General features: G+C 40.4%; 1 protein-coding gene across 1 annotated transcript in view; it reads right to left on the bottom strand.

Annotated features, from left to right (window-relative positions):
• The window catches only part of Akap13 (A-kinase anchoring protein 13), a 298,302-nt gene that overhangs the window by 169,807 nt on the left and 101,625 nt on the right, over positions 1-26,870 (bottom strand). The window contains exons 3-5 of the mRNA XM_036185301.1: positions 21,523-21,670; positions 10,587-10,883; positions 1,439-1,622 (exon numbers count right to left, since the gene is read on the bottom strand). Coding sequence (XP_036041194.1) covers positions 1,439-1,622; positions 10,587-10,883; positions 21,523-21,670 — 629 coding nt within the window. The remainder of the gene's footprint in view (positions 1-1,438; positions 1,623-10,586; positions 10,884-21,522; positions 21,671-26,870) is intronic.

Raw genomic sequence — 26,870 nt, 5'->3', positions numbered from 1 at the left:
GAGGTTAGATTTTGAAGTAAGCAAAAACTCTCCAAGAATAAATATATTCCAACTTTCTTAAAGTCATGCTGCAATAACTGTCTTGTGACACCCTGGTTCAAACATTTAATAATGAAGCTGTTGCAATCATTTTATTTCCCTATTTGGATGGCAGTCCATAACAAACTTGGCTTCCCAGCAAAAACTCAGCTGTAATATCAAATCTGCAGGAACTGCATTTGAAAATCGTAACAGTTATTCTGAATTAAAGTGTTTTAATTTTTAGAACAATGCCTCCGTTCCTGAAACCATAGGCAAATAACAGAATGAAACTGATCACTGGCCAGACGGCAAGTATGAAGGAACAGAATCGACCACATTCTGGTATCTAAAGCTCATCCAAGATGAAGGTGCCCTCCTTCCACTACTGTATCACAGCACCCACTGCAAGGCTGTCTGCATAGACCTTTCTGCCTGGCTTGACGGGCAAAGTTATAAGCTTGGCAAATGAAGAAAAAAAAAGAAAGAAAGAAAACAACTCTGCTTATACAACTGTAAGCTGCTTTAAATCCTAAGCCCTCTTCCTGGTCCTTCCAGTCTACCTTGTATACATGCAACTAATAATGACATGAAATGCAACTAAATTAAATCTAACTCAAGCAAAACAAACTATCTGAGAATCTGGAAATACTGCCGCAGTTTACAAGGATGCCTCACACTAAAGAACAAGGAACCAATACAGTTTGGTCCATATAATATGACGAAAAATGATGATCATAAAACTAGCAAAAATATATTAAGCAACAAAATATTCCAGTGAAAAAGTGCTGGCTACTCTCTTTACTCCTTTATTTATAAAGGGAAACCTTGCAATGTTCTGACTACTAGTCTTCCTCCAGAGGAGTCTTTAGAAAACATGAACTGAATTCAAAGACAAACAGGATTTCCTACTGCATATTTCCCACAGCAATGCAATGGCTCTGAATGGCTACTTGCAAGAAACCACTGCTCCTAACTTCAGTCACAGAATTGTAGTCAAACCAAACTTCAACTTGTTACCGTTGTTTATATACAATTATAACAACTATTAATTTCTAATTACTCATGTCTTGAAGACATACCAGGGAAAAAAAAGTGTGACACAGCAAAACTGTTTCTTCCTCTACTCAATCACATAAAACTATACACTAGTGACGTCACATTGCCTCCATAGACAAGATCTCTATAAAATACAGGAAATAAGAAACAGTGAAAACAGACAAGAGAAAAACAGATGAGAAAAAGAAAAATGGTAACGTGACTCACACTGGTCTCTCAACAATGAAGCGGTTAGCAGGAGCAAGCTCACCGACCTCCGTGGCAGACCGGCAGGCGGGCGAGGTACAGAGCCAGTGGGCTGCACTACTAGGAAATACGGGGTGGGGCTAGTGACAAGAGGGAAACGGGAATGAACACTTACTCAGTCAGGAGCTGGTGGAGCTTATGATAACCTCGTTCCAATGCCAGGCTTACAGGCGTTGCCCCTTCCTTGTTGTGGATGCTGAGAGCTCCACGGCCACCTGGCTTCTGTAACAGGAACCATGTCAACCGCAACAGTCCCAGCCGCACAGCAAAATGCATCAATGTTTCCCGGGGGCCACCATCTGTAAATGGGGAAAAACGTAAAAATAAGAATATATAACAGTAACCACCAACACAGACCAAAGAAACCACAACAACAGAAAAAAATACGGTAGATTTTATTGTCTCCAAGTATCTAAGGTCTCGAAGGTAAACAATAACACACAAGAAAACTACTTTATTCCAGGTAAAATCCCCTTTCAAGTAAAGACAACAGAGCTAGAAAAAAAAAATCATGACACAAAATCTTCAATAGGAGACAAATACCCACATAAGAGAGCCAAGTCATTTCTGTACTTTTTCAGAGAGGTTGATAAAGGTGACTATATTATGTTCCTTCCATTAAAACAACAACAATAACCAAAGTAAATGCAGCTCCTTCCATAGGATGGGGATCTAAGATGAGCAGTTGTCAGGACTTAGATGGGTATATCCTGAAGGGTATAATTACTTTTTAAAGAGCATTCAGACTGGAGTTGGCTAGTTAAACACTAAAAACAGGTTAGACTTGTTAAGAACACACAGGTCTTCAGTCCCTCACACTAAGGGCATATCAAATTGCTGGCACTACCAGCTTTGTGTCTGCCTAATGAGAAAATGAAATGAATCTTCAGGGACAGTGAGACAAACTGTAAGACTACACTAATAACTTCACCATGGGCTTGGCTTTATTTCACTGGAAATGAAGGATCCTTTTTGGCATACTGGGTCACTAAGAAAGTGGGTGGGAAGAGAAAGGGCTTCAGATCAGGCAAAAGTGGGTTTGAGCCTGGCCTTAAGCATCAGTGTGACTAGGCATGGTTCGCTTGCCTCTCTGAGCCTCACTTTCAAATCCCTGGAGCAAGACACCACCACTTCTCCGAGCTGTTGTAACAGAGAGGGGTGGATGAAATGCTAGACTAACAACAGGCTGTAGGCTCTCATTAATAGCAGTCCTCCTCCCTTTCCCTCTTCTAGCCCGGATCTTGGGCTTCAAACTACACACACGCTCACTTCACTAGCAGCACTCTTCCCAGCTCATCCTTGGGTGCCGGGCTGTGAAGACAGGCGCGAGGGCCGAGGCAGAGCCTGTGGCTCCACAGGGACATCCATTACTCCAATCCAGCAGCTGTGTTTCCTTTCCTCCTGTAGGCTCGGCTTTCATCTCTTATTCTTCATGGTTTCTGAGTCTCAACTTCTTTACTTAGCATTCTCAGACTTCTTGGACGGACCCCAGCGTTCTCCTGTACTAGGAAATCTCCAGATGGTTCTATATGAGTGTCACAACAGGAATGCACACATCTTTGAAGATGTGACTTTTCAATGAACTGCAGTGCTTCTTATAAACCATTTTTAAAGGATCTTTGTTTCTTTTGGGGTGGGGGTTTTGCATGTGAGTGAAGTGCATCAGAGAAGAGGGAGGTGAATCCTCTGGAACTGGAGTTAACAGGCCAATTGTGAACCACTTGACTGGAGTGCTGGGAACTGAACTCAGGTCCTTTGCAAAACTGGTATGAGCACTGAATCACTGAGAGACCCTCTCTAGTCCCAACTGTACTGTTTCCTAAGGTGTCAGAAGGTCACAAGGTGTCACCTGTGTCACCTTATGGCCAACACAGTTACACTAAAAGCAGATGGATCTTTTGAATCCATGGGATCAATTCAGGGCTTGCAATGAGTTCAAGCAGGGACAGAGACTGGAAAGAAAGCAATGCTCAGAGAATGCGGAAACAGCTCTGAAGCAGAAGGCCGAGATACATGGGGCCAGGATTTGATTCTCAGTGCTCTAAGAACTGAACCCCAATCGCTAAAAAGCCCACAGAAAATCATGTCCTTCAAGGAATAATTGTTTCCAAGCATACATTTTAAAAACACACTCACTGAAGAAGTGTTAAGGCCAGGGGAAAAGGCAGAAAGAATGCTCACCAAGGAGTAAACACACCTGACTTGTGCTTTACCACTCACAACACTGACAACCTTATCAAAATACCAAAGAACTAAGTACTTACGGACCAGGAAATATGTGGGAAATTTCTTCAGAGCTGGTTAATTCCAGCCTTATCAGGCAACATCTCCTCAAAGTGGCTCTCTTTCCTGCCTCCACTCTTTCTAGTACCTTGGCTGGCTCTGAGTCACCAGAAGGTGAGTTACCATAAGGCCAAGCACCTTATGTCATCCCCACTTTTCAATCCCACCCCTCATCTTCTATTACGATTTTGAATACATATAAACTAAAAGATTCCACAATTAACAGATACTCAACTACTTAAGTCCTGCAATAAATGTTCCCCCATCAATGTATGTGCTTCATCAACTATCTTTCCTTCCAGATTTCATCAATCCATCTTACTGTTCACACATTTCAAAGGAAGCTGAAGACATCAGACTAACTTGATGGGTACCACCAACTAGAATTCAATACACGGCTATAAGTCTAAATGACTAAGATATAGGAAAATACAAGTGATACAGTATAATAGTTTTTCCCCTCACAGTGTAGCTTTGGCTGTCCTAGAACTCGCTCTGTAGACCAGGCTGGCCTCGAACTCAGAGATCTGCCTGCCTCTGCCTCCCAAGTGCTGGGATTAAAGGCCTGGGCCACCACACCTGGCACACTTGATACTTATGTTAAGTCAAACTCCCATCAAAATGCTGGACATTATGAATGTCAAGCAACTTTCCTTTATGCCCTTTTCCAGTTAAAGCTTTGACTTTTTCATGGTGTTTACCTATGCAAAGGCCATATAAATGAAGTGATATGGCAAATGTCCTTGTGTGATTTTCCACACAGCTGCCAGGTGGTGTTCCATTTTATTGTTTAGAAGAGTCATCTTCTGTATGTATCTCAGATTGACTAAATAACCGCCTATTCTTTTTTTTTGGTACTAGAAATTTACCCAGTCATAGCAGGGGAAACATGGCAGTTATGAGGAGGTAGCCAAAGTTTGTTCACATGGCAGCACACAGGGCATCAGTTAGACTAGAGCTGGAAGCAGGAGCAGGTGTCACCTCCAAAGACCAGCCCCTAATGACCTCTTTCCATGAGCTAGTCCAAACTGAAAGGCTCTAGAACCTTAAAAATGGCATTCAAAAATGTGGGATCATTCTAGGTTCAAACCGTAACAACCATACTTAAATGCAAAGGTCTATCACGGAGTGGCTAAGCCAGAGAAGAGGAGCAGAGAGGTCTGTAAGCTCCAACTGCCATCTGCTTTCATGCTGGACACACTTTCACACAGCTCCCCAGAGCTGCAAGAAAGCTGATGTACCCAGAAGGCATTCAACCACAAGGGGTCTGTTGGAAGATTTTAATCTTTTTCAAGTTCCATTTCCTGAATAAACGGCTATTAGATTCTCTGGATGGTGTAATAATCAAGGACTACAAGTACTGCCCAAGCCCATCAATCTACCCAAGAAGCTCTCCTCACAGCACTGTTTAAACCTTCAGCTATGAGATTTCAAAGTCACTGCCCTGTCCACTTCACTTCTGAGTACTGGCCTAAAAATAAACCTGTCGAGCCACAAGAAGCAGGAATCTTTACATTCACAAGGAATGGATGCATCTTTAACAGGCTGAGGGCAGAAAATGGGCTTTTTAGGAAAAAAATAACTGTGACAATAACAAGGTCTTGGAGGCAGCAAATCTTTTACAGCTTAAACCTTCCTGCTGACAGGACTGCCTATCTTAGAAGTCCATTAATAATTGCCAAGACAGGGGGAAATCCAAAGCAATCTTTCTATGTTTTATTCTTTTCTTCTTTATCAGAGAAGATAAGTGGAAACCACACGAATACTAGTATAACAAGGATGAACTTTATATGAAGGGCCTTGTAGGAACTATATCACCATATGATTAAGGTTGAGTATCTACTAACCAAAATCAGCCAAGTGAGAACGCAGTGCCTATTCTTAGGGCATTCTTCTTAAATCTGTCAACATTCTCCACCAAAACTGTGGGGATGACTGCCACCCTCAAAGATATTTACATCCAACTTTCCCTTCCTTATACAATACCAGGAGAACATAGAATGGAAATATCCCCTAGGATGTGTTTCTCCTTGCTCACTGTATAGAAAAGTATTCAATGGGCTCACTGTACGCTACCTGAGAGTTATACTGATTGCTACAAACAATGCTCTTCCAAGAGAAACTATTCAACTTATCTTGTCTCTAAGCACATAGACACTGAAGAGTTAAGGCAACTAAATAAGGCTTGGAAAATTAAGGTGTGCTGCACAGCTCACCTTCCACCTAGATGAACCTTTATTATTTTTGATTAAGACAACCTGTGGCAAAAAGCAGTGTGGAGAATTCCTTATATAAACTTGAGAATGGAGGACATTTGGAAGAAACAAAATAAACAAGTGCCACAGAGATGGCTCAGTGGTTAAGAACATTTGCTGCTTTTGCAGAGAACCCAGATTCCGTTTACAGTATCCACAGAGCAGCATCTGTAACTCTAGTTCCAGAGGATCTGAGGTCCTCTTCTGGCCTTGGTGGGCATCAGGCACACACATGGTACAAATATACACATCTATGCAAAACATTCATACTCATAAAGAAAAATAAATAAAACACAGCTTATGCATGCCTTTAATACTAGCACTCAGGAGGCAGAAGCCTGGGGCTCTCTATGAATTCTCAACTAGTCCGGTCTACATAGCAAGTTCCAAGATAGCCAGGACTACATAGTGAGGTCCTGTCTCGAATGAACGAATGAGTAAATAATAAAATCTTTTAAAGAATAATAACCAAATTTCTTCTTGCTCAAACTTAAAGTTATGCTAACTTCAGCAAAGCATAAGAGCAAAGGAAAGCAATCCCATTTTTCTTTGAAGACCTTTCCTCTTAGGACTGTTTTGTGCCTTGAAAAGATGGTAATATAGTGGTCATGCTATATTCAAACAACCAGCCTGCAAACAGGTACACACTACCAGGCTACGCTCTTGTCCACCTTATTGATGAAAAATTTAAGTAACAATTTAATGTTTTCCACAAACTGCCATAATAAAGTAAAGTTGTTCTTTCCATTTAAAAACCCCAAACTATCCCAGGGCTTCTTAACTTCATGTTCATGCCTGAGGTTCAGGAAGGCTGTGAAATGTGTTATGTGTAAACATTTATGAGTAGGCAGCTATATGCATTTTTTCCCTGAGGAGAAATATGAACTACGTTCAAAGGAGTCACTGACCTGGAGGTGAGAGGTGGGGTAAAGAGCGATGCATCTCAACAATTAGTGGGAGGACTGCCCATAAATCCTACATTCCTCCTTTGTACAGTATTAGAAGTATTACTCTGGAACAAAATTCAACAGCGAGTGGCCCTATTATGTAACGAGACGTCTTGACATATCTACCTGTTTTTATCCCAGGTACCAAGTTTGTTTCGTAACTTTTTCCTTTAAAATGCATTGTAATTAACCAATAAAAAGGCTGGTGTAAACAGATCATTCCCTTGCATTCACTTTTTAACAGCAAATATAGGCTTTTAACTTACATTCATCTATCACGATCACAGCCAATGTTCCTGGATTCTTTTTTTTTTTTTTTTTGGTTTTTCGAGACAGGGTTTCTCTGTGTAGCTTTGTGCCTTTCCTGGAACTCACTTGGTACCGAGGCTGGCCTCGAACTCACAGAGATCTGCCTGGCTCTGCCTCCCGAGTGCTGGGATTAAAGGCGTGCGCCACCACCGCCTGGTTGTGTTCCTGGATTCTAACCCACAACTGAGCAAACTATCTATTCTACAGAACGTGACTGACAGCACTCAAAATCAGATTCATGATTCAAGGCATTAATTTACATTAATTAATTACATTTAAATTAAATCTCTGTATTATACTTTTACTCAGTGAAATGGCATAGTAAAGGCATTTGCCACCAAGCCTGACAATCTGAGTTTCATTCCACAAACTCACGTAATAAAAAGAACTGACTCCTGCAAGTTGTCCTGACTACATGTGTGGTATGGTATGTATGTACATGTGTTCACACATAATACACATACACACACAAATACAAGAATAAATACATTAAATATTTTACCTTGCAAAGTATGTATTTAACTTGTTCAATTACTTTTGAATTTTAGTTACTATTTAAAATAAATAAATAATTCATTTGAGGGAGATATACAGTATGCAGCAGGGTCTTGTAAACTATCACAAAAACAGGCTGCAGAATAACTCCCATTTCCACAAAGAATTCTCTCAGGATAAGACTTTGAAGTTAGACCTTTTCCCTACTACCAGGCCACGGTAACTACTGATTTTTTAGAATTTATTTTTATTTTTTTAGTAACACTTTTTCAGAATATATAAGCAGAACAATATATTATATAATCCTTGGGAATTGACTTTGATTTAAGCACAAAGAATTCAAAATACATCCAAGCTGCTGCTGTACATATCAATACTTTGTTCCTTTTGAATTGCTGAGTGATATTCAATTGTATTGCTGTATCAAAACTGGTTAGTAGGCTCACTCACAGAGGGATGTGATTTGTTTCCATTTCTGGTGATACATGATCAATGCTACTGTAGGCACATTTATATATAGACATTTTGGTAAAGATACACTTTCATTTTTCTAGGGTAAATACCCAAAAGTGGAATACTAGGTGACAGAAGAAACTACCAAACTTCTTCAAAGTTGGCTTTTCCAAAAGCAGTGTGGGAGATACTATTCTGAATCCATGTGTGAACTTTATCTTTTTAATTTTAGCTGTTTATGTCAATCAATCACTCTGGGTTCTATAACAAAACATGGGGTCTCATATATCTCAAACTGACTATGAACGACCTTGAACTCCTGTTCCTCCTGTATCTACCTGATATGGCCTGGAATTACATGTATGCTTCACTACACACAACATATGAGATGCTGGAGATCCATCCCAGCTCTTCATCCATGCTAGGCAAGCACTCTACCAACTGAGCCACATCTCCTTTGTCTCATGGTTTCAGTCTATGAACTGGTTCCACTGTTTATGGACCTACTATGAGGCAGTAAAATCATGGCAGAACAGCACAGTGGATCAAAGCTGCTTACCTCAACAGGAAGTAGAAAGGGGAAAAGCCAGTGACATGATATACTCTCAAAGCACACCCTCAGTACATGACTTCTTTCATCCAGGCCTACCTCCTAATAGTTCATTCAGTCAGTAGCTCATCAATGGATTAATATACTAATGAGGCTCTTTCCCCAAGACCCAATTATCTATCTTTCAACAACACTAACTGGGTCCCAAGCCTCAAGAAAGGTGCCTTTGCCAAGACGTTATATCCAAACCATAATAATAATTGTAACAAGTATGCAATGACATCATTTTGTGGATCTGTACTTTCCTAAAAGTATACAAATTAGTCTTTGCTAGTATCACTTTATACTTCAGAAAGTCAGAAAGTCTTAAAGCTTGCCAGTTTCCTCTGACTAAAGACAAGAAAGGAAGGGGCTGGAGCAATGACTCAGTAGTTAAAAGAGTACTTGTTGGATCTGACAGAGGACCAGAGTTCAATTCCCAGCATCCATGTTGAACACCTCACAAAATCTACTACCTACCTACCTACACACACACACACACACACACACACACACACACACACACACACGCACGCACGCACGCACGCATGCACGCACGCACGCACGCCGCACGGGTTGGGGATGTTTAAAAACAAAAAGACATGGAAACCTGGGCCCAGATCTTCTGACCTTTGCTTCCCTAATAGTTCTGTTTAATCAGAGAACATGGTCAAACTAAGTCCTGGGCCCTCTTTAAATAAGACAGGATAAAAGTGTAAAAATAATTGTTCTCACATCAATACAGAAATGGCAGGAGCTATTAGGAAGAATCAGGATCCATGAATAAGTATTCAAGCTGTAATTGTATTTGGACCTTAATATCTTAGCAGTACAGACATTTCTTTGATACTAATAAGAAAGTGAAAACAATTTTTTCTTCTAGATTTGATTGTCCACACTTTTTTCCTGTTTCATCTGAACAATCCAGTCTTAGTGGTATTCGTCACCGCCATCAGTATGTCTCTAAAGCATGGGGCATATCATTCTGCTGTTAGGTCACAGTTTACCTTTAAACTTGATTTAATAGAATCAATGCCAGCAAATATTTCCTTACCATTAGATCACTGGAGGAAGAATCAACTTACTGACTGGTATGAAGAACAGGAACTAAGCCTGTCATCTCAGCTGTGGAGAGAAAGACTTTTGCTCTGCTCACCCTACACAACACCACAACTGAAGTGGGGTGGACTCCAGATCACATGCTCTTTTAGAGGTAAGTACAAACTGTAAGCAAATCCCTTATCAGAAGCCTCACTGCCAGTCTTCTAATGCAGCTCTCGTCAGTCCTGAAGCAAACATTCTGAGTGTTCTGTGGGAGATTTCTACAGTTTTTTTTCAATTGGATTTTCACTAAGGATAGGAATAGGATGTTATTTATGAACCCAGGAATATTTTACTAAAAAAAAAAAAGTATTTGTAATGATGACATCTAGACATCATTTGCTGTAAGAATAATTGTATGAGGAAACCCTTGTCTAATTAGGAGAGTTTATGTAAGTATTTATTACAACAGAAGTGTTTCTTTTAACTGCAGCCCTTTCAGAAACGTTATACCGAGAGCCATAAAATCAATACCCTCATCAAAGAACTATGGAGTTTCTCAATGCTCATCTTGATCTCACGCTTCTCTGACACAACTCCCCTATAGGAGCTTTCCCACAATTCCACAGTATTTTTACAGAACCCCAGATACAGTAACAAAAGCCCTGTATGTACTTATAATTTTGTGACTAAACAGCAGAAGGTTACTCTGCTACTCTCCTCACCAAGTGTAAATCACCTGCAGATCCACAAAGATGTGCTAGTCTTCTTAGGTTATGTCACTGGGAGGAGGGAGTACTCTGTATGGAATTCTAATTTACTCAGCCATGCAAAAACTCGAACACAATGGTGTTTAAAAACAAGCAATTTGTGAGTCATGGGAATTCTCACCATGCAAGGTGTGATCTGCCCCTAACACATTCCACTCTTCGGGCAGTTTCAGGTGTCTGAACGCCAATGCAACCCTCTCATCCAGAGAGTTGACATCCCCAGAAGGGGGTCCTGACCGGTCAAGGAAACGGGTGAAGTTCAGAGCCTGCTGATTTCCAGCACTGGTTGCCAGGAACTGAGCTGCATCATATGCTTCATCCTGGACGAAATGGAAGTCTTCTTCAGCTACTACAAACACAGGCAGGCCCTCTTTGGAAGCACAGAGCAGCACCTTCACTGTCTCACAGCAGTCATGACCTAAAGGAAGCACAGGTAGCAAAGAAAATTGAATGTACTGATGCAAGAGTCCCCTAGTGGGTCCTTTCGGCTTTTTTCATGGCACACAAGATTTCTCCTCCTGAAAGAAAACCTTCCTCTCCCAATTTCTTAAAATTCTATTTTTAGTTTTCTTATTGTTATTTGCAAATATGAATACCCCACTTTAATATGGATTCCTGCTTTCATCATTCTGGTAACACAGAACAGGCAGTATCAACTAGTGCTATTCCATTTGAACAAACTGCAGAAGGAGAGCTTTAGGATGCTGTAAGGTTCAGCATGCAGGAGGCAGCTTACTGAGCTGAGTTAGATCTGAAATAAGCACAGGAAGAACAGGACTATGGGAGGAGCAGCACAGACAGCCCTGCACCACCATACAGTAAATCCAAGACTGTAGAACGAATGGTTAAAGGAAAAGCTTTTCATGCCAGTCAAGGTCCAAAAGTTACCTAAGATTGTTGCTCCCAGATACTTTCTACCTAACTCAACCACTAGGCAACAAGCATGTCAATCAAATCACCTTTGCAAATAAAGATGATGCAATGCTGTGGCTACAAGCCCAACTCAGAAAAGGCAAACATGAAGTGGACTGTGCTTCCCACTCCACAGATCAGCAGGCACCACATGACCGGAGGCTCACTAACAACTACATGCCACTGCAAGCTCCACTGGAGCCACACTTGTAGGACGGCAGCACCAAGCTTCTGTGGGTGAGCTGTTCTTAGAGACAAGACTTTCTTCTCCACACTTTCCTACCCTTTCAGAAGTAAGTATTTCTAACCTAGAGATCGTGGTTAGCAAAGCGTGTAGGGCTCTTTCTCAATTTTCTAACAGTGATCTCAATAGCTGTTATATTCTGTGCCTACCATCACCACTTTGAGGGCGAGGGGGAAAGAAAGAAAATTTTTCCCATAGACCTAAACAGAATAAGTTGTTTTTCCATTTACTTTTTCCAGACTCTTCCTTACATCCTTTGCCCTTATGACACAACACAGCTCTCAATGCTATATGAGTCTGTATTAATAAAATGTGCTTGGTAAACAAACATACTGGGTATTTGGTGTGTCATTTTCTCTATGTTACCATTTTATGATTACCAGCTCTTCAAGAAATAAAGTAGTATGCCTAAGGCCCACAGATACTACAAAGCAGAATCCATTATTTACAGCCAAAGCTAATGCGAAAGGACATGGCCTATTACATTTATCGTGATTCAAGAGCTCTGTGTCAAATGCTGTACACAGAGAAGAGAGAATACCACCAGGTGAGCCATTGCCTGAAGGAGGTGAACACTCAGAATGACAGTCAGTAGACCTAAGAGTGATGCTATCAATAATGATAGACACAACTCCACCTTCAAACTTTAAACTTGTTGTGCCATAGAGAAGATACTGTGTTAGCCTAAAATAGAAAACCCAATGCACTTAACCCAATCACAGACCTCATTCTTTCTTGCCAATCGCGCTCCCAAATTTTTGGGATAAAACCCTGAAAACTTGAATCAAAAAGGCAATGGCAATGGTACTAGAGGTAAATATAATTTATTGGTCTATATACTTACCTTCTGTATGTACACACATATACATAGACCAAACAACTATGATAAAATAATAGTATGGTATTCAAAACTGTGAAGGTGCACGCATGCACAGAAATCTATCTGTGACACTGAGGCGGACTGTTGTGTTAAGTTTACTACAAATGTTATTAAAGCTATAGATAAGACAGATACCTAGACAAGAGCATGATGGGGATTCTGAAGAGAGGAATCAGATCCTCTTGGCAATGTCAAGGTCCATTCCTACAGTTCTCAAATGTTAGGCCAAGGCATGTTGTCCCAGAAAGTTATCCATTTTCCTTTCACATATAAATCCAGATTATGAGAATTAATTATAATCAGATTAAGTAAAATATGCCATAAATAGGAAAATTGGTATAATAATTACAGGCTTTCTTTAAAAACAAGCAACTATAGATTAAAGGTGGGAAGGAAAGTTTCTTTTTCTTTTTTTTTTAAATTTTAAGAATTTCTTTCTTTTCTTTTTTTTTTTTTTAAAGATTTATTTATTTATGATGTATACAGTGTTCTGTCTGCACATATCCCCACAGGCCAGAAGAGGACACCAGATCTCACTACAGATGGTTGTGAGCCACCATGTGGTTGCTGGGAATTGAACTCAGGACCTTTGGAAGAGCAAGCAGCGCTCTTAACCTCTGAGCCATCTCTCCAGCCCCCAAGGAAAAGTTTCTTAGGTAAGTTCTTGTAGAGCCAATTGGAAGAGTTACTACAGATTAAGAACAAAGGGCTAGGTTGCAGAACTGGTTAGAGGTTAGGAAGAACATTGGTTGCTCTTGCAGAGGGTCCAGGTTTGGTCCCTAGCACCCATACAGTGACTTACAACTATCCATAACTAATTTCAGAAGATTAGACACCCTCTTCTGACTTCCTGCTGCGGTATGAACGAGAATAGCCTCCATTGGCTCATATATTTGAATGCTTGGTTTCCAATTGGTGGAACTGTCTAAGAGGTAATAGTAACTGTGGCCTTATTAGAGAAGGTATGTCACTGATGGTGTGCTTTGAGGTTTCAAACATCCATACCATTCCCAATGCACTCTCTCCCCACCTGCTTGTAGATCAAATGTGAGTTCTAAGCAACTGCTTCAGCATCATGCCTGCCCGCCCGAGGCCATGTTTTAAAAGCAGGCAATCTAACTTGGTAGCAGTGACACCACATGGTTATAGCTTTAGAGTCAAGAAGGATACAGGAATCCAAGAGCAGGCATCTAGCAGAAGGCCCCTGTATTGAAGCCCTGAAAGACAATTGCATTAAGCTGTAAAAATGAAGCCTGGTTACACTGGAGACCTCAATATGCTGGAGGTATCAGTGCCATGGGATGTCTGCCAGAAAGAGTTGCATACAGGAAGTAGAACCAGCCCAAGAGAGAGAAGTATGCTGCAGTCGGCAAAGCTGGAAGGGTGACCCCATCTGAGCCCTTTGACTTCAGACATTAAGATACAGGACTGGAAGGATTGCACCACTGACCTTCAGTCTTACTTTGGTCCAGTTTTCCCTCACTATGGCACCATTCCTTCCTTTTGGAATGGTGATATATATATAACCTGTGCCACTGTATATTACTATGTATGAAATTTGATATTTGATTTTGATTTTACAGAGGTTTACAGTTAAGAGACTGTGTTGAGTCTCAGAAGGGACTTTAGACTTTGAAATGGTGTTGTGAGAGACTACGTGGACTTTTCAAGGTAGACTAAATGCATTTTGCATTATGGTATGATCACAAGCCTATAGGAGCCAGGGAGTGGAATGTAGTGATTTGAATGAGAATGGTCCCTATAAGCTCATATGATTGAGTAAGTGGTCCTGAGCTGGTGGAACTGTTTGGGAAGGTTTAGGAGAGTAGCCCCATTGGAAGAGATGTGTCACTGGGGTCAGGATTTGAGGTTTCAAAAGCCCACACTATTCCCAGTTAGATCTCCCTGCTACAGCTTTTTAGTACCAGGCCTATCTGCTTGCTACCACACTCCCCTCCAGGATAATCAAGGACTCAGCCTCTGAAACTGTAAGTACCAAATAAACTCTTTCTTCTGTAAGTTGGTCTTGGTCATAGTGATTTGTCACAGGAAGTAAAGAGTAACTAAGACAATCTCCACAAGCACACAAGTAATACACATATACACATGCAGGCAAAACAATCACATACATAAAACAAAACCAAAACTAAACAACAACAAAAAACCCGCCTCACCTACTGTGTGGTCAAAACACTTAAGACTGGCAGAGTTATACTGTCAGGCTCAAGATTCATTTTTAATCCCTATATATTTGCAAATAAAACATGAGGAATAGAGGAGTCAGCATTTTTTAAAACTAAAGGCTGTGCCATATAGATCTAGGAATAAAACTGGTATCAGTGCAGATGCAGTCATCAAACTTGCGAGTGCAAACTTGCTCTAGACAAATGACTGTTTGGGGAGAAGAAGTGTTAGTCTTCATCTACCTTAGTGCACAGTAAGTGAAGAAACATACAGATCCACTGCAACACTACAAAAGCAGGATGGGAAATTTTTATCTAATTCGATACAATAAAAACGGAAGTTGTGGTGGGGGAGTCCAGGAGCAGCATTTTTCAACTAGTTTCCATGGTGTTTTTGTTTCCACTCAATTTCCTGGTAACAAGAGAGGAACATAATCAGAATTTTTTAAAAGGAAAAGTACTGAAATTTTACTCAATTTCCAAAAGAAGCTATTCTATAGGATTCAGAAAGAAAAACCAAACAAAATAAAATGAAACAAAAACCCCAGAAACTGTTAAGGGGAGAAAGTCTCAGCTTTAAGAGCACCTTAGGCCCCCATAAGGTCTACTGCATTTACAGCAGCAACAGAAGATAAAGGATGAGGCATGACAGACCTATTACCTATCAAGTAAACTTTAGGACATACGATGGACAACACTAGATTGGAGTGCCAGCTTCTACTGCACATAGGTGCAGTCATCCTAACACTCAGTCTTGAAGACTGTTTCTCTGATCATAGAATGATACCACCAACCTTACAAACTATTGAAAATGGCAGAAGGCTACACACAAAGCACATGGCAAACAGGCAGCAGCAACTGGTGGTTATTATCAAAATGCTGCTGCTGTTTAAGTAACACACCGAAAACTAGACCCCTAAATCTTTACAAAGAGTTTCACGGGACAGCATAGGCCAACAAGCCTGTACGATAAATTGATGCCTTGGATACTGCAGAATTGGGGGCGGGGAATAAAAGACTAAACAAAAACACAAGACATACCTAGGTAAGAAACAAGTTATCTAAGGTTAATGGTTCCTTAAACTCATTAAATTATAGGCCCTGTGGGTCAGAAGTATTTGTGCCTGAGGTTGGGAGAGCTTCCCTGCAGGCTTCTTTTCCTGCTAGCTCTTTATCACTGTCTAAAGCATCTGTACCCATGGAAACGAAAAAACTGCTACAGATAAACAAAAGTGCTAAAGTATGACCCAAAATATTACTTCATTTCCTGTTAAGCTAAAAATGGAACACATCCCATCCGGGCCATCTCTTCTGAGACTAAAACAATCGGGCCTTTGTTCTATCAGCAATCTAAAAGGAACCCTAAAAGTGCTTGCTGGACTAGACCAGGCCAATCCCACCCAGAAAGGGTAGGCTACAGCAGTCAGCAGTGGGAAATAAACTAGCTTTACTACTCAGTTTATCATCGAAGTGTTTAAGAAGCTGGTGTAATTTTCTTCCTCATGAAGTGGCTGTGGAAGGGCAAAGTGAAATGCTCAGTCTGCAGACTATTCCCACTCCCCCTGGCTGCTGCCCCCGAGAAGATTACATGCACTCTTATACTACTATATCTTGGCTGGCTAATGGCAGAGGCACAAATTTGGTGTATTTATAACATGTCTCCATATGCGCAGGAATCTTTAAACAGAAAGGGAGGGGGCAAACAAACCAAACAAAAAACACAACAGGAAACCAAGAACCCCATCATGTGTATTGTGAAAAAGGGCAGGTTACTAAATTCTAAAATTGTGACTTCCTGTATTCCAGCCAAAACCTTTAAGGTAGTGCTTCTCATTCCTTCTTCTTCTTATCATTACTCCCAGAAGCCTTTGTAGCTTTTCCTATTCAACCTCTACCTCATAAAATCTGAATTTCATTGCTATGCCATATATTTATTTATGTGTATATGTACTTTGTATGTAAAGAATAAGAATTTCTGACATACACACATACCCCAAAATCCAATTTACACTCCTATATGATACCATTCCTGTTGTAACACATACCCTGGGATTACAGTGCTGTCTCCACAGGTCCAAGGTGATAAAATATATAATTTATATAGCATTATCACTAGGACAGTGAACAACCGATGTGGGTACTTTTTCCTTCCTTCAACTACTTCATGGTTTGTCTTCCCACTACAACAATTACATGTACTGCACTAATTGATTTTTAAAAAACAAACAGATGAATTCAGATCTGTCAAGATATAATCATACAGTTGGATTACATAGACCATCATAAAGTGTTTAGTTAAAAATTATAATAGCTGTTAGTAGGGAGGTTATAAGAGTTCTTTTGATTATGCAAATTAAACTCATAGCTTTTTTTAAAAAATACTTCTTGATTTGATAATCCACCCCTGCTGCAAAAGGGTGTGTTGATTCACAAGGAATAAAAAAGTTTACTGTGTTAGAAGCACAGGACTACTTTTTTAAGGTCTAAGCTTCAAGTTTTCATTAGCCAAAAGGGACTTGTAAATACAAATAGTTTTTTTTTTTCTTTTCACAGTGAAACTACCTTACATGGTCAACTATCCTTAATAAGTATGAAACAAAAGAAAAATACTTAAGTGTTGAGTCTAATTTGACATCAATGAAGGTTTGTAATTTTACTGCCAAACAAAAGCTTTGTCATGGATTCTAAAAGTAAATTAATAGCATATACCAAAGCTTTTCACAACAGTGTACAGAACACACTAAATCTCCATTCCACTTTTTGGGGTGTGGGGGGTTTCAAGACAGGGTTTCTCTGTGTAGTTTTGGCACCTTTTCTGGAACTCATTCTGTAGCCCAGGCTGGCCTCGAACTCACAGAGATCCTCCTGGCTCTGCCTCCCAAGTGCTGGGATTAAAGGCAAGCACCACCACCACCCGGCTCCATTCCATTTTTAAATAATAAAATCATTTTTTGCTTTGTCTAAACTGACTACTAAAAAAGTAACATCCCAAATACTACTGTATATCCTAAGAATACCTTTGAGATAGATATTTCAGTAAAATCGAAATTATATTCTCTACCAGCCATCTTAAAAGTGGCTTTAAATTTTCGTTCTGTTTATTATTATTATTGGAGAGAGGGGCAAGTACAATGGGATGCACATGGCAGTCAAATGACAGCGTCTGGAAACCTCATCTCTCCTTCCGTTCTGGATTCCAGCGGTCAAATGCAGATTTTCAGACTAGCATAGCAAGCAGACATTAGAAACACAGGACGGTGGTAACTGGATTACATGATGTCAACATTTTTTTTCTACAAGATAATTTAGAAATGTCTCATTTTCCCAACCTATTTGCAGAAAATATTTGATAAAAGGTTACAGACTAACATCAAAATGTAGCTGCTTTCTGAAGGTCAATCAATCATCTGGTTCTATTAAGAACTAAAATGTAACAAAACACAGACAATGAATCATACAGAGAAAAGCCAAAGCCAGCTCTCTGAATAAATCATGACATTAAAGAAGAACAAGGCACAAAGCTTTTTCTTCTTAGAGCTCAGATGACTGGAAATGGCAGAGCTAGTCTTCGAATAAGCAGAAAGGGCACAGAGAAATCCCTATCAGGAACACCTGCTGCCCAAAAAATGGCAGTGAATATTTATCCAGGAACAGCAACTCGCAAAGCACTGTACAGATTTTCCATCAAGAATCTTGATTAACCTGACACTGGCCCTCAGCAGACAGGAAATTGGAGGCTATCATTACACTGACTGACGCACTGAAACCATCAAAGTCACCTCTGGGAAGATAACAGAGACTACAGTGGCAGGCTAAGAATGCAATTCAAGAAGCCAGAAACTCCTTTTGCATTTCCTCAAAGTAAGAAGGAAAGGGGAAGCGAGGACAACACGTGTACCTTTCTAGAATGTTTGCTTCTGAGAACTAGAGACAGCAGTACCCATCAGGCAGCAGGAGTACTAGAAAAGCTGACTCAGCACACACCAACAAAAACAAAATCCTTGCCTCATGGAGCTAATACGTTAGAAGCTGAAATAAAAGGGGAAAGGGGAAATGGGCAAAAACGTAAGAGTGTATGAGTGCACGAGAAGCTGAGGGAATAGGTAAGTGTACAGTGAGGCAGGGGACTGTCCAAAGGCACTGTAGTTTTTCCTTTTTTCTCTCTTTTTAGAAAAGGCATACTGAGGAAACACCTAAGGGAAGGGAAAACACAGGCTAAGCTGACCATAAGAGCAGATGAAGCCAGTGTGATGCTAAGGTTAAAAAGTTAATCCCATGATGCGAACAAGATATTTAAAGTTGTTTGGGTCCTGTACCCACTTCATGGCCTTGAATGTCAATCTCCACCCTCCATTATAGTATGTTGAACTAATGGAAAAGATAGTAACTGAAAGAGATAAGTAAACAAACAAACAAAAAAATCTCACACATGATGACCAAAACAGAAGGACCCAGTTGGGGGCCTCCACCAGCTTCTCATGCACCGCCCAGAGTATTCTCCAGTTTACAATAAAGCCTCACATGCTAAAGTGACACCATAACCTTCGCTAGCCTCCCCGGCCGGGTCTTTCGGAATCCTGCTGTAATTCGGCACGTCCTATCAGAAATCTTAATGAATTTAGGTGGGTGGGAGAATAACGGGGCTATGGAGGAGAAGAGCGAATCAGTAAGCATGATAGAGAACAGAAGATTTAGGTAAGGAAAAAGCTGATAAACAGAAACGGGAAGAGAAATCAAGTGTTCTGGGGTACAAAGGAATGAGTGGGTCAGGCATGACAAAACCAGCAGCAGAGCTCAAGGCTGGTTCTGCTTAGATTAGATCACTAGGGCAACGGCATTCGGAATCAATAAACACAAATGATTCCCACAGAGGGTGTGGCTGGGGTGTTCCTGGAAAACACAGACACACACACACACACACACACACACACACACACACACACACACACACACACACACACACACACACACACACACACACACACACACACACACACACACACACACACACACAGACACACACACACAGACACACACACAGACACACACACAGATACACACACAGACACAGACACACACAGACACACACACACACACAGACACACACACACAGACACACACACAGACACACACACACACACACACACAGACACACACACACAGACACACACACACAGACACACACACACACAGACACAACACACACAGACACACACACACACACACACACACACACACACACACACACAGACACACACACACACAGACACACACACACAGACACAACACACACAGACACACACACACAGACACACACACACACAGACACACACACACAGACACAACACACACAGACACACACACACAGACACACACACACAGACACACACACACACACAGACACACACACACACACAGACACACACACACAGAGGAGGGGGAGGGACACAAGGACGGAGGGAGGGAGAGAGCGAGAGCGATTGAGATTGAGATTGGGAAGAAATGAATCCACAACACTCATCTCAGAGCACCCTTCTCCCTCCACAAACCCACACACACATAGGAGTCAAGCAGTGGTAATACTGAACAGACCCAAGTCTCAGGATCAGCTCTTCGGACCTGATGAACATCACAGAAAACAAGACGGCTGGAGGTGTGAGTTACAGAAGAGGGTGCCTAACCGTCTTTAGAAAAGAGCTCACTAACTCTCCTAGTTATCTCTTTATATTTGGGAAATATGTTCCTAAAAATCGTCTGGAATCCTTATAAATCTCAAAAGTAGGTAGAAGTGAAAACAACCTGCAACTGCTACATTAGCGGTCCTCTGAGGGGCATAATTTTCATAATTTCCTAGGGACTGGACATAAGTCACTTTATAGAGATGGGCCCAAGAATAAGAAACTGGCGGACTTATCTGGCACAGGACGCGTCACTACTCAAAGGGCTCCGTAAAGTAATCGTTTTACCACCACCTCTACCAACAAAGGGAACACCAGGCGCTGGCACGTGAGCAACATTCATTTCATTCTCCAGCAAGAAATAACAGAGCTATCAACATTAGTTGGAGTACTCTTCAAAGTGCACTCTTCTGAATTCTGGTGAAAACCGGCCCAACTGTTAACTTAAGACTACGGAGAAAAATCAGCCCCAAGCACAAATCTTCAAATGTTGGCCAGGCAAAGCAATGCCTGCTATGTCGTCATCCAACAGCACTGCCCTGATGACTTGTAACTGGTTTGGAAATTTTTGTTTAAATTTACAAGTACAGTGGTAAGTAACCCGGCATTCCATGGTGTCCTATAGGTTGTAAATCTGAGGGAATGGCTTCATGAGAAAGACACTGTGAGTCTGCATCCCAGACATTAGGTTTAACCTTTTTTGTTTTATCACCATGAAATTCAGAATGAAATCTGAAGTATCACCACGAGAATGCATACTTTCCATGTATCTCTCAATTTTCTCCAATTCTCAACATCCAATAAATTGGTTTTTGTTTTTGCTGATCCTGATATTGCTCAATTTGTAACATCACTTTATTTCCTTCACTTCTAGTTAGGTTCTGACATGGATGGAACAAACAAAAGCATCATCAATGTACTTAAAGATCTAACAACAACTGTTAGTACCCTGGTTTGCTCTTTCTATTACTCTGGGGGTGAGGAGTATTCACTACCAGGGAAGAAGCCCAGTATACTGGTATCAGCCTACAATCCCAGCACTCAGGAGACAAAGTTTCTCGGCCAGCCTTGGCTATTCCCAGCTAACCCTTGCCTCAAGATAAAAGGCAAACTAACAAATAACTAGCAAAGGCTGGAGCAGATTTCATTCAGATACTTACCAGGAGCAATTGTCTCCAACGTATCAGAGCTGACTTTCCGGGTACTTGTGCAGTGATAGAGAGTAGAGCCAGAAAATATCAAGTAGAAAATAGCATCATCTTCAACTCTGTCCTCTTCAGCAAGCAGTATTCTAACAACACAATCGCCCTAGGAACAGGAAAGAGTCCACAAGTCTGCATTAGTAAGGTTCCTGGGAACCTGCTAATTCTACGTCTCATGAATTACTACCAAGTCTACCCATTTCCCAACAAAGGTGAGGGCATCTAGATATGCCTTGAAATGGTAACGTGCACTCAAAAATCTCACCTACAAAATTTAACTTAGGTCCATTAAACTTAACATTCCTTTCTGTATAAATGGAAGCAGCCCTCTGTCTTTAGAGTGATATATGAAAACTCATGGACCAGAAGGAACTCTTTATCAATTAAAAGATCACTTTCTGAACAAGCTGTACTTCGCGACCATCCTTCCACTAAGCCTTTATAGTCAGGTACCTATCATGCCTGTAACTCAGCACACATCTTTGTAATTATTTATGATGAAAAATATCTTTGTCTATCAGTTTCAAATACTCTTATCAGTTTTTGTAAGTTGATTTTTTTAATAAAATGAGGCTCGTAGTTAAATATACCTGTAAAATATAGCCCTAATTACCATTCTTAATTAGAAACATAATTTGTGTTATAACCATAAACTGACAAAAAAACCCTTTAATACATCAAAGTTTGGGGTACTGGAATTTAATATTCTGCACATCTTAAGAATGAACTATGTAAACAATAGAGAATAGTTTAGTGAAAACCTGGCCATTTTAACATAAAAAAATGGGAAAGGAATTATCATTGAATTTATTTTTTTTCCTCTCTTTCATTTTATCAACAATAAGGTATGTAAGGGAACCATGCCACCCTGTGGCCACATTATTAAACCCAGAATAAGTGAAGCAGAAGGCAGCATTCTGCTATACACTGAAAACCCACAATCAAGAGGTCAAACCTAAGATTAAGTGTAATGAATGTTAACAGCACGTTGACTTGGGAGAATGAGTTCAAAGTATTTCCTGGAGCATAAATGTCACTTTTATTCCTTGTGCTCATGCCCACCAAATACACCATGAGTCAGAATGAAGCGTAACTCCAAATAAGCCATAACTTATCTGGCTATAACTGGAGCACTCCAAAGCACCCAACACAAGGGATGTCAACAGCAGGGAAAGAACCAGCATTAACTCTGCTCACTACTCCAAACTATATTTTGGTCTTATGCATGTGTCTTTCTCTGGGAAATGATTTTGAAAGGTTTAAGCCAGTAAATGTTTGCCATTCTTTAGTATGATGCAACCAGTTTATATGTCTAAGGCACAATGAGAACAGTCCACTTTCTCTAAGTACTGAAGTCCCCTCACAGTCTACAAACAAAACCATAAATGTTTGACCCTTGTCTTCACCCATGGGACATACCCTGCCTCTTGTTTTTCAATTTCCATGTCATGAGCAAAGCTTCACCGGAGCCCAGTTGTGCCCATTCACACTTACACACTGTGATCACTCTTACTTACCACCTACATCTTTACAAGAGAGGAAGTCTACTTAGATTTCTAGTTGAAATTTGTTCACTTCGATTTCTAAACTGAAATTCTAAGAATGAATCCTCCTTTTCAGAACCAAGGATTCCTCTCCACTTGAGGACCCAGTCTCTTGCTAAGATGTGCCCATATCAGTTATATTCGGGCTTTCTTTCAATGAGAACAAGAGATGGTTGACACAAGCCACTGAAATCTTTTTAACAAAGCTTTCAATGCCAACCTCTTTTCTCACCCCCATGACCAAAATAACTATGTTCTGAAATGCTTTCATACTTTTTTTTTTAAAGCTAAGTCATATAACCTTATACCCAAGAGAAGGGAACAAATCTTTATTCACTTCAAGGAAACTCAAAAGCTAAATTCCAAAGGCACTTGGAACTAAAAGTAGCTGGTTCCCTCTAATAGTCATAGAGAGCAAACAAATTCCACATTTCACAGAGCAAGTGACTCCTATTTTATGGTGGTTCACCAGGCACCCAGTATTAACTGGAGATGGATTTGAACGATGACAAGTGGGGTTGGAGGAGAAGAGTTGAAGATCTCAGTAAGAATTTGTATCCAGGCAATTGGTTACTTTATCCCTACTCTCCATGAGAGAAGCCCTGATAAAGTAGTGTTGTTTAAAACTAGACCCAACCCACAGGATACACGGATTAAAAAAGTCTGGCTGCACAGTTAACAAGTCTGTCACACTACTAACTACACAGATGGGCTTAATGACAATGACAATGACAATGCCCAAGACATTCTCAACTACTACTTCAGTCTTACCCAATGACAAGAAAAGATCGCATCTGCGTCCTCAGTCTCCAGTAACACAGGCCTAAGGAACATAGTGCTGTCCTTACAGAGACAAAATTTTCCCTTTCTTCATTCAGGAGAAGTATATCTTTGAGCTTGATTGTCTTTCAGATTAATTGGTTTTGCTAATAGATGACACAATAAATAATGAAAGAGGCAGTCTATATTATATAAGTATAGATGATCCCCCAAATAAAAATAAAGATTAAAAATGTTAACCATAGTAACTGCTTAGTTGTCCATACAAATAGGTTTTTAATGAAAAGATGACAAATTTAAAAAAGGGAGAGTCTAAATGGTGGTGAGTCTCAGTTGCCCACATGCTGAACTTACTTATACAGAACATCTACTACATTAGCAGCATGGCAAAAATTAGCGTATGATTGAGATAAAAAAAAATGGTTTTAACTTTGGTTTCTCAATTTTTTCCCCAAGACCAATGATTTCCTCTCTACAAGACCTTGCCAGAAGACTCTCCATTCCACAAGACACTAGTCATGCAGGACCCTCCTTCAAGGAACAGGTATGTAGGGGAAATGGGTAGTAGAATGGAAAAGGGCTACACAGTTCAGGAATAAGAAGTGAATTAATTACACCACAGAAGTAGATGGAAGAGGAAGGACATGGGGAACAGGGAACATGGTAACTAAAGATACAGGAAAAATGTAGTAGGAAATTGTGGGGAAGGAAATGGTAAAAGAGGAGAAATCACTGATGTCTTAGATAATGTTGGCCACACAATATCAGAAGGTAGGTCTGGTCAACAGCAAGATAACTGCAGCAGTATCTTGGCCAACTTGTATAGATCATGAGAGCCAGCTGTTAAATTTCTGGGAATTCTATGAGGCAACTGCTAAGCACAGTCATTACTAAAAGTTAAACTTACAAATAACTAAATCAGATTAAAAGCAAATATAACACATTCTAAAAGCTCTGTATTAGTAAGTCTATATCTTACTATATTGTTTTGAGGTTTATATTACGGTGTGTATATGGAAGAAATAGTTGTGGTTGTGTGTGTGTGTGTGTGTGTGTGTGTGTGTGTGTGTGTGTGTGCATACTACTGACATTTTTTCCAAGATACATTGCTTGACAATTCTGCCCCCAGTACAACAGGATGGATAGCTTGAAATCAATCATTAGAGGAGAAAGTAGGCTACTAAAATTGGCAAATGTTACAAATCAGGGCTGTCTTGGCTTCATTTCCTTGTTGCTGTGATAAAATATTCTGATTTTTAAAAAGCCACATAAAGGAGGAAGGATTTATTTAGCTCACAGTTCCAGGTTACAATCCATAGTGGAAGAGAAGTCACAGAGGCAGGAGCTTGAAGCAGCAGGTTACACTCTATCAGATAGAAAGAAAGCTCAGTCCACTTTCTCCTCTTTTGTCAGGGAATGGTGCCACCCACAGTGGGCTGGTCTTGCCACCTTAATTAACATACTCAAAATAATCCCCATAGGTAGAGGCTCACATGCCAAGTGATGCTATTTTCTATCAAGTTGACAACTAACAATAACCATCTCGAGAGCTTTCCACCTTTAGAAACAACAAATTGCTTCCAAATGCTCAGCAAAAGGCCAAAAAAAGAGTTTTCACATCAGGCCAAGTTAAGAAACAGCACTTTTATCTGTTTTAACTTGGCAGGGTGTTACTTAAATACCCCGAGCTATAAAGAAGGACAGCAATTCTGCTTGTCTCATGAGATTATTACAAGAATTACATGGCTGATTGGGGGGAGGGGGCACCTACAGCAATGCACTGGCCACAAGTCATTTTCAGCAGCACTGCTATTGTACATGGAGCCTACCTGGTCAAGAAATCGGAAAGGCTCCAGAAATAAAAACACTTTTGGTCCATCAGTCTGTCACTGTGGTGGTGTGAATGAGCTGTCCCCAGTCTCAGATATTGAATACTTGGCCCCCAGTTGGTGGCGCTGTTTGAGGCGGCTTAGGAAGTGATGGCCTTGCTATGTTTTCACTTTTGTGGGGCTTTTCATCTCCTGGAAATTTATTTACTGTTACTGCTGTTTTCTTGTTTTTTTTTTGGGGGGGGGGGTAAGAGAGAACATAAAGTTAAGTGGATAAGGAGGCAAGTGGAGGATCTGGGAGAGGTTAGGGGAATGGGAAAACATCATCAAAATGTACTGTATGAAAAAGAATTTTTTTCAAGACAGGATTTCTCTGTTGTCGCCCTGGTTGTTCTGGACCTCACTCTGTAGAGCAGGCTGGCCTCAAAGACCCGCCAGCTTCTGTCTCCCGAGTGCTGGTATTAAAGGCGTGCACCACCACCGCCAAGCAAGAAAACAAAATTAATTAAAAAAAGTGAGCACAAAGTTGGGTGGGTAGGAGGTGGGGGTGAGTCTGAGAGGAACTGGGGAGGAGCATGAGCATGAGCATGATCAAAATGTTGTATGATATCCTCAAAGAATTAATAAATCTTTTGAAAGACTTCCAAGCTATATATAATGCATGATCCTGGACTGAATAATAAATGATCTTTTGAAATTGCTATTACATATTATTGGAACAACAGTCAAAACTTGAATGAGATTTACACATTTAATGTTGTACCAGTGTTCAAATTTCTGAGTTTTCTAAGTATGCTGTGATTATAAGCCAATATTTTTGTTCCTTGTTCTTAGCAAATACACAATGAAATATTTACGATAAAAGAGCATAATTGACTACAACCTATCTTTAAATGTTTCAGAAAAAATGGCAATCGAGAGAATGATAATGATTCCGAGAAATAAAGTAAGAGGGGCTACAGAGAGGGCTCGGTGGTGAAGAGCATGTACTGCTCCTCTTATTCCATCTCCAGCACTCATGTCAGAGAGCTCACAGTTATCCCTAACTCCAGCCCCAGGGATAATCTTACACTTCTGGCTTCTGCAGGCACCTGCACTCACATGCACATACCCACAGCAACAAACACAAACATACACATAATTTAAAAAGAAA

Source organism: Onychomys torridus, chromosome 1, assembly GCF_903995425.1.
Source record: "Onychomys torridus chromosome 1, mOncTor1.1, whole genome shotgun sequence".
In the NCBI taxonomy this organism is placed as follows: domain Eukaryota; kingdom Metazoa; phylum Chordata; class Mammalia; order Rodentia; family Cricetidae; genus Onychomys; species Onychomys torridus.
Note: the sequence above shows the minus strand (reverse complement) of the source record. Positions and strands in the feature narration are given on the sequence as shown.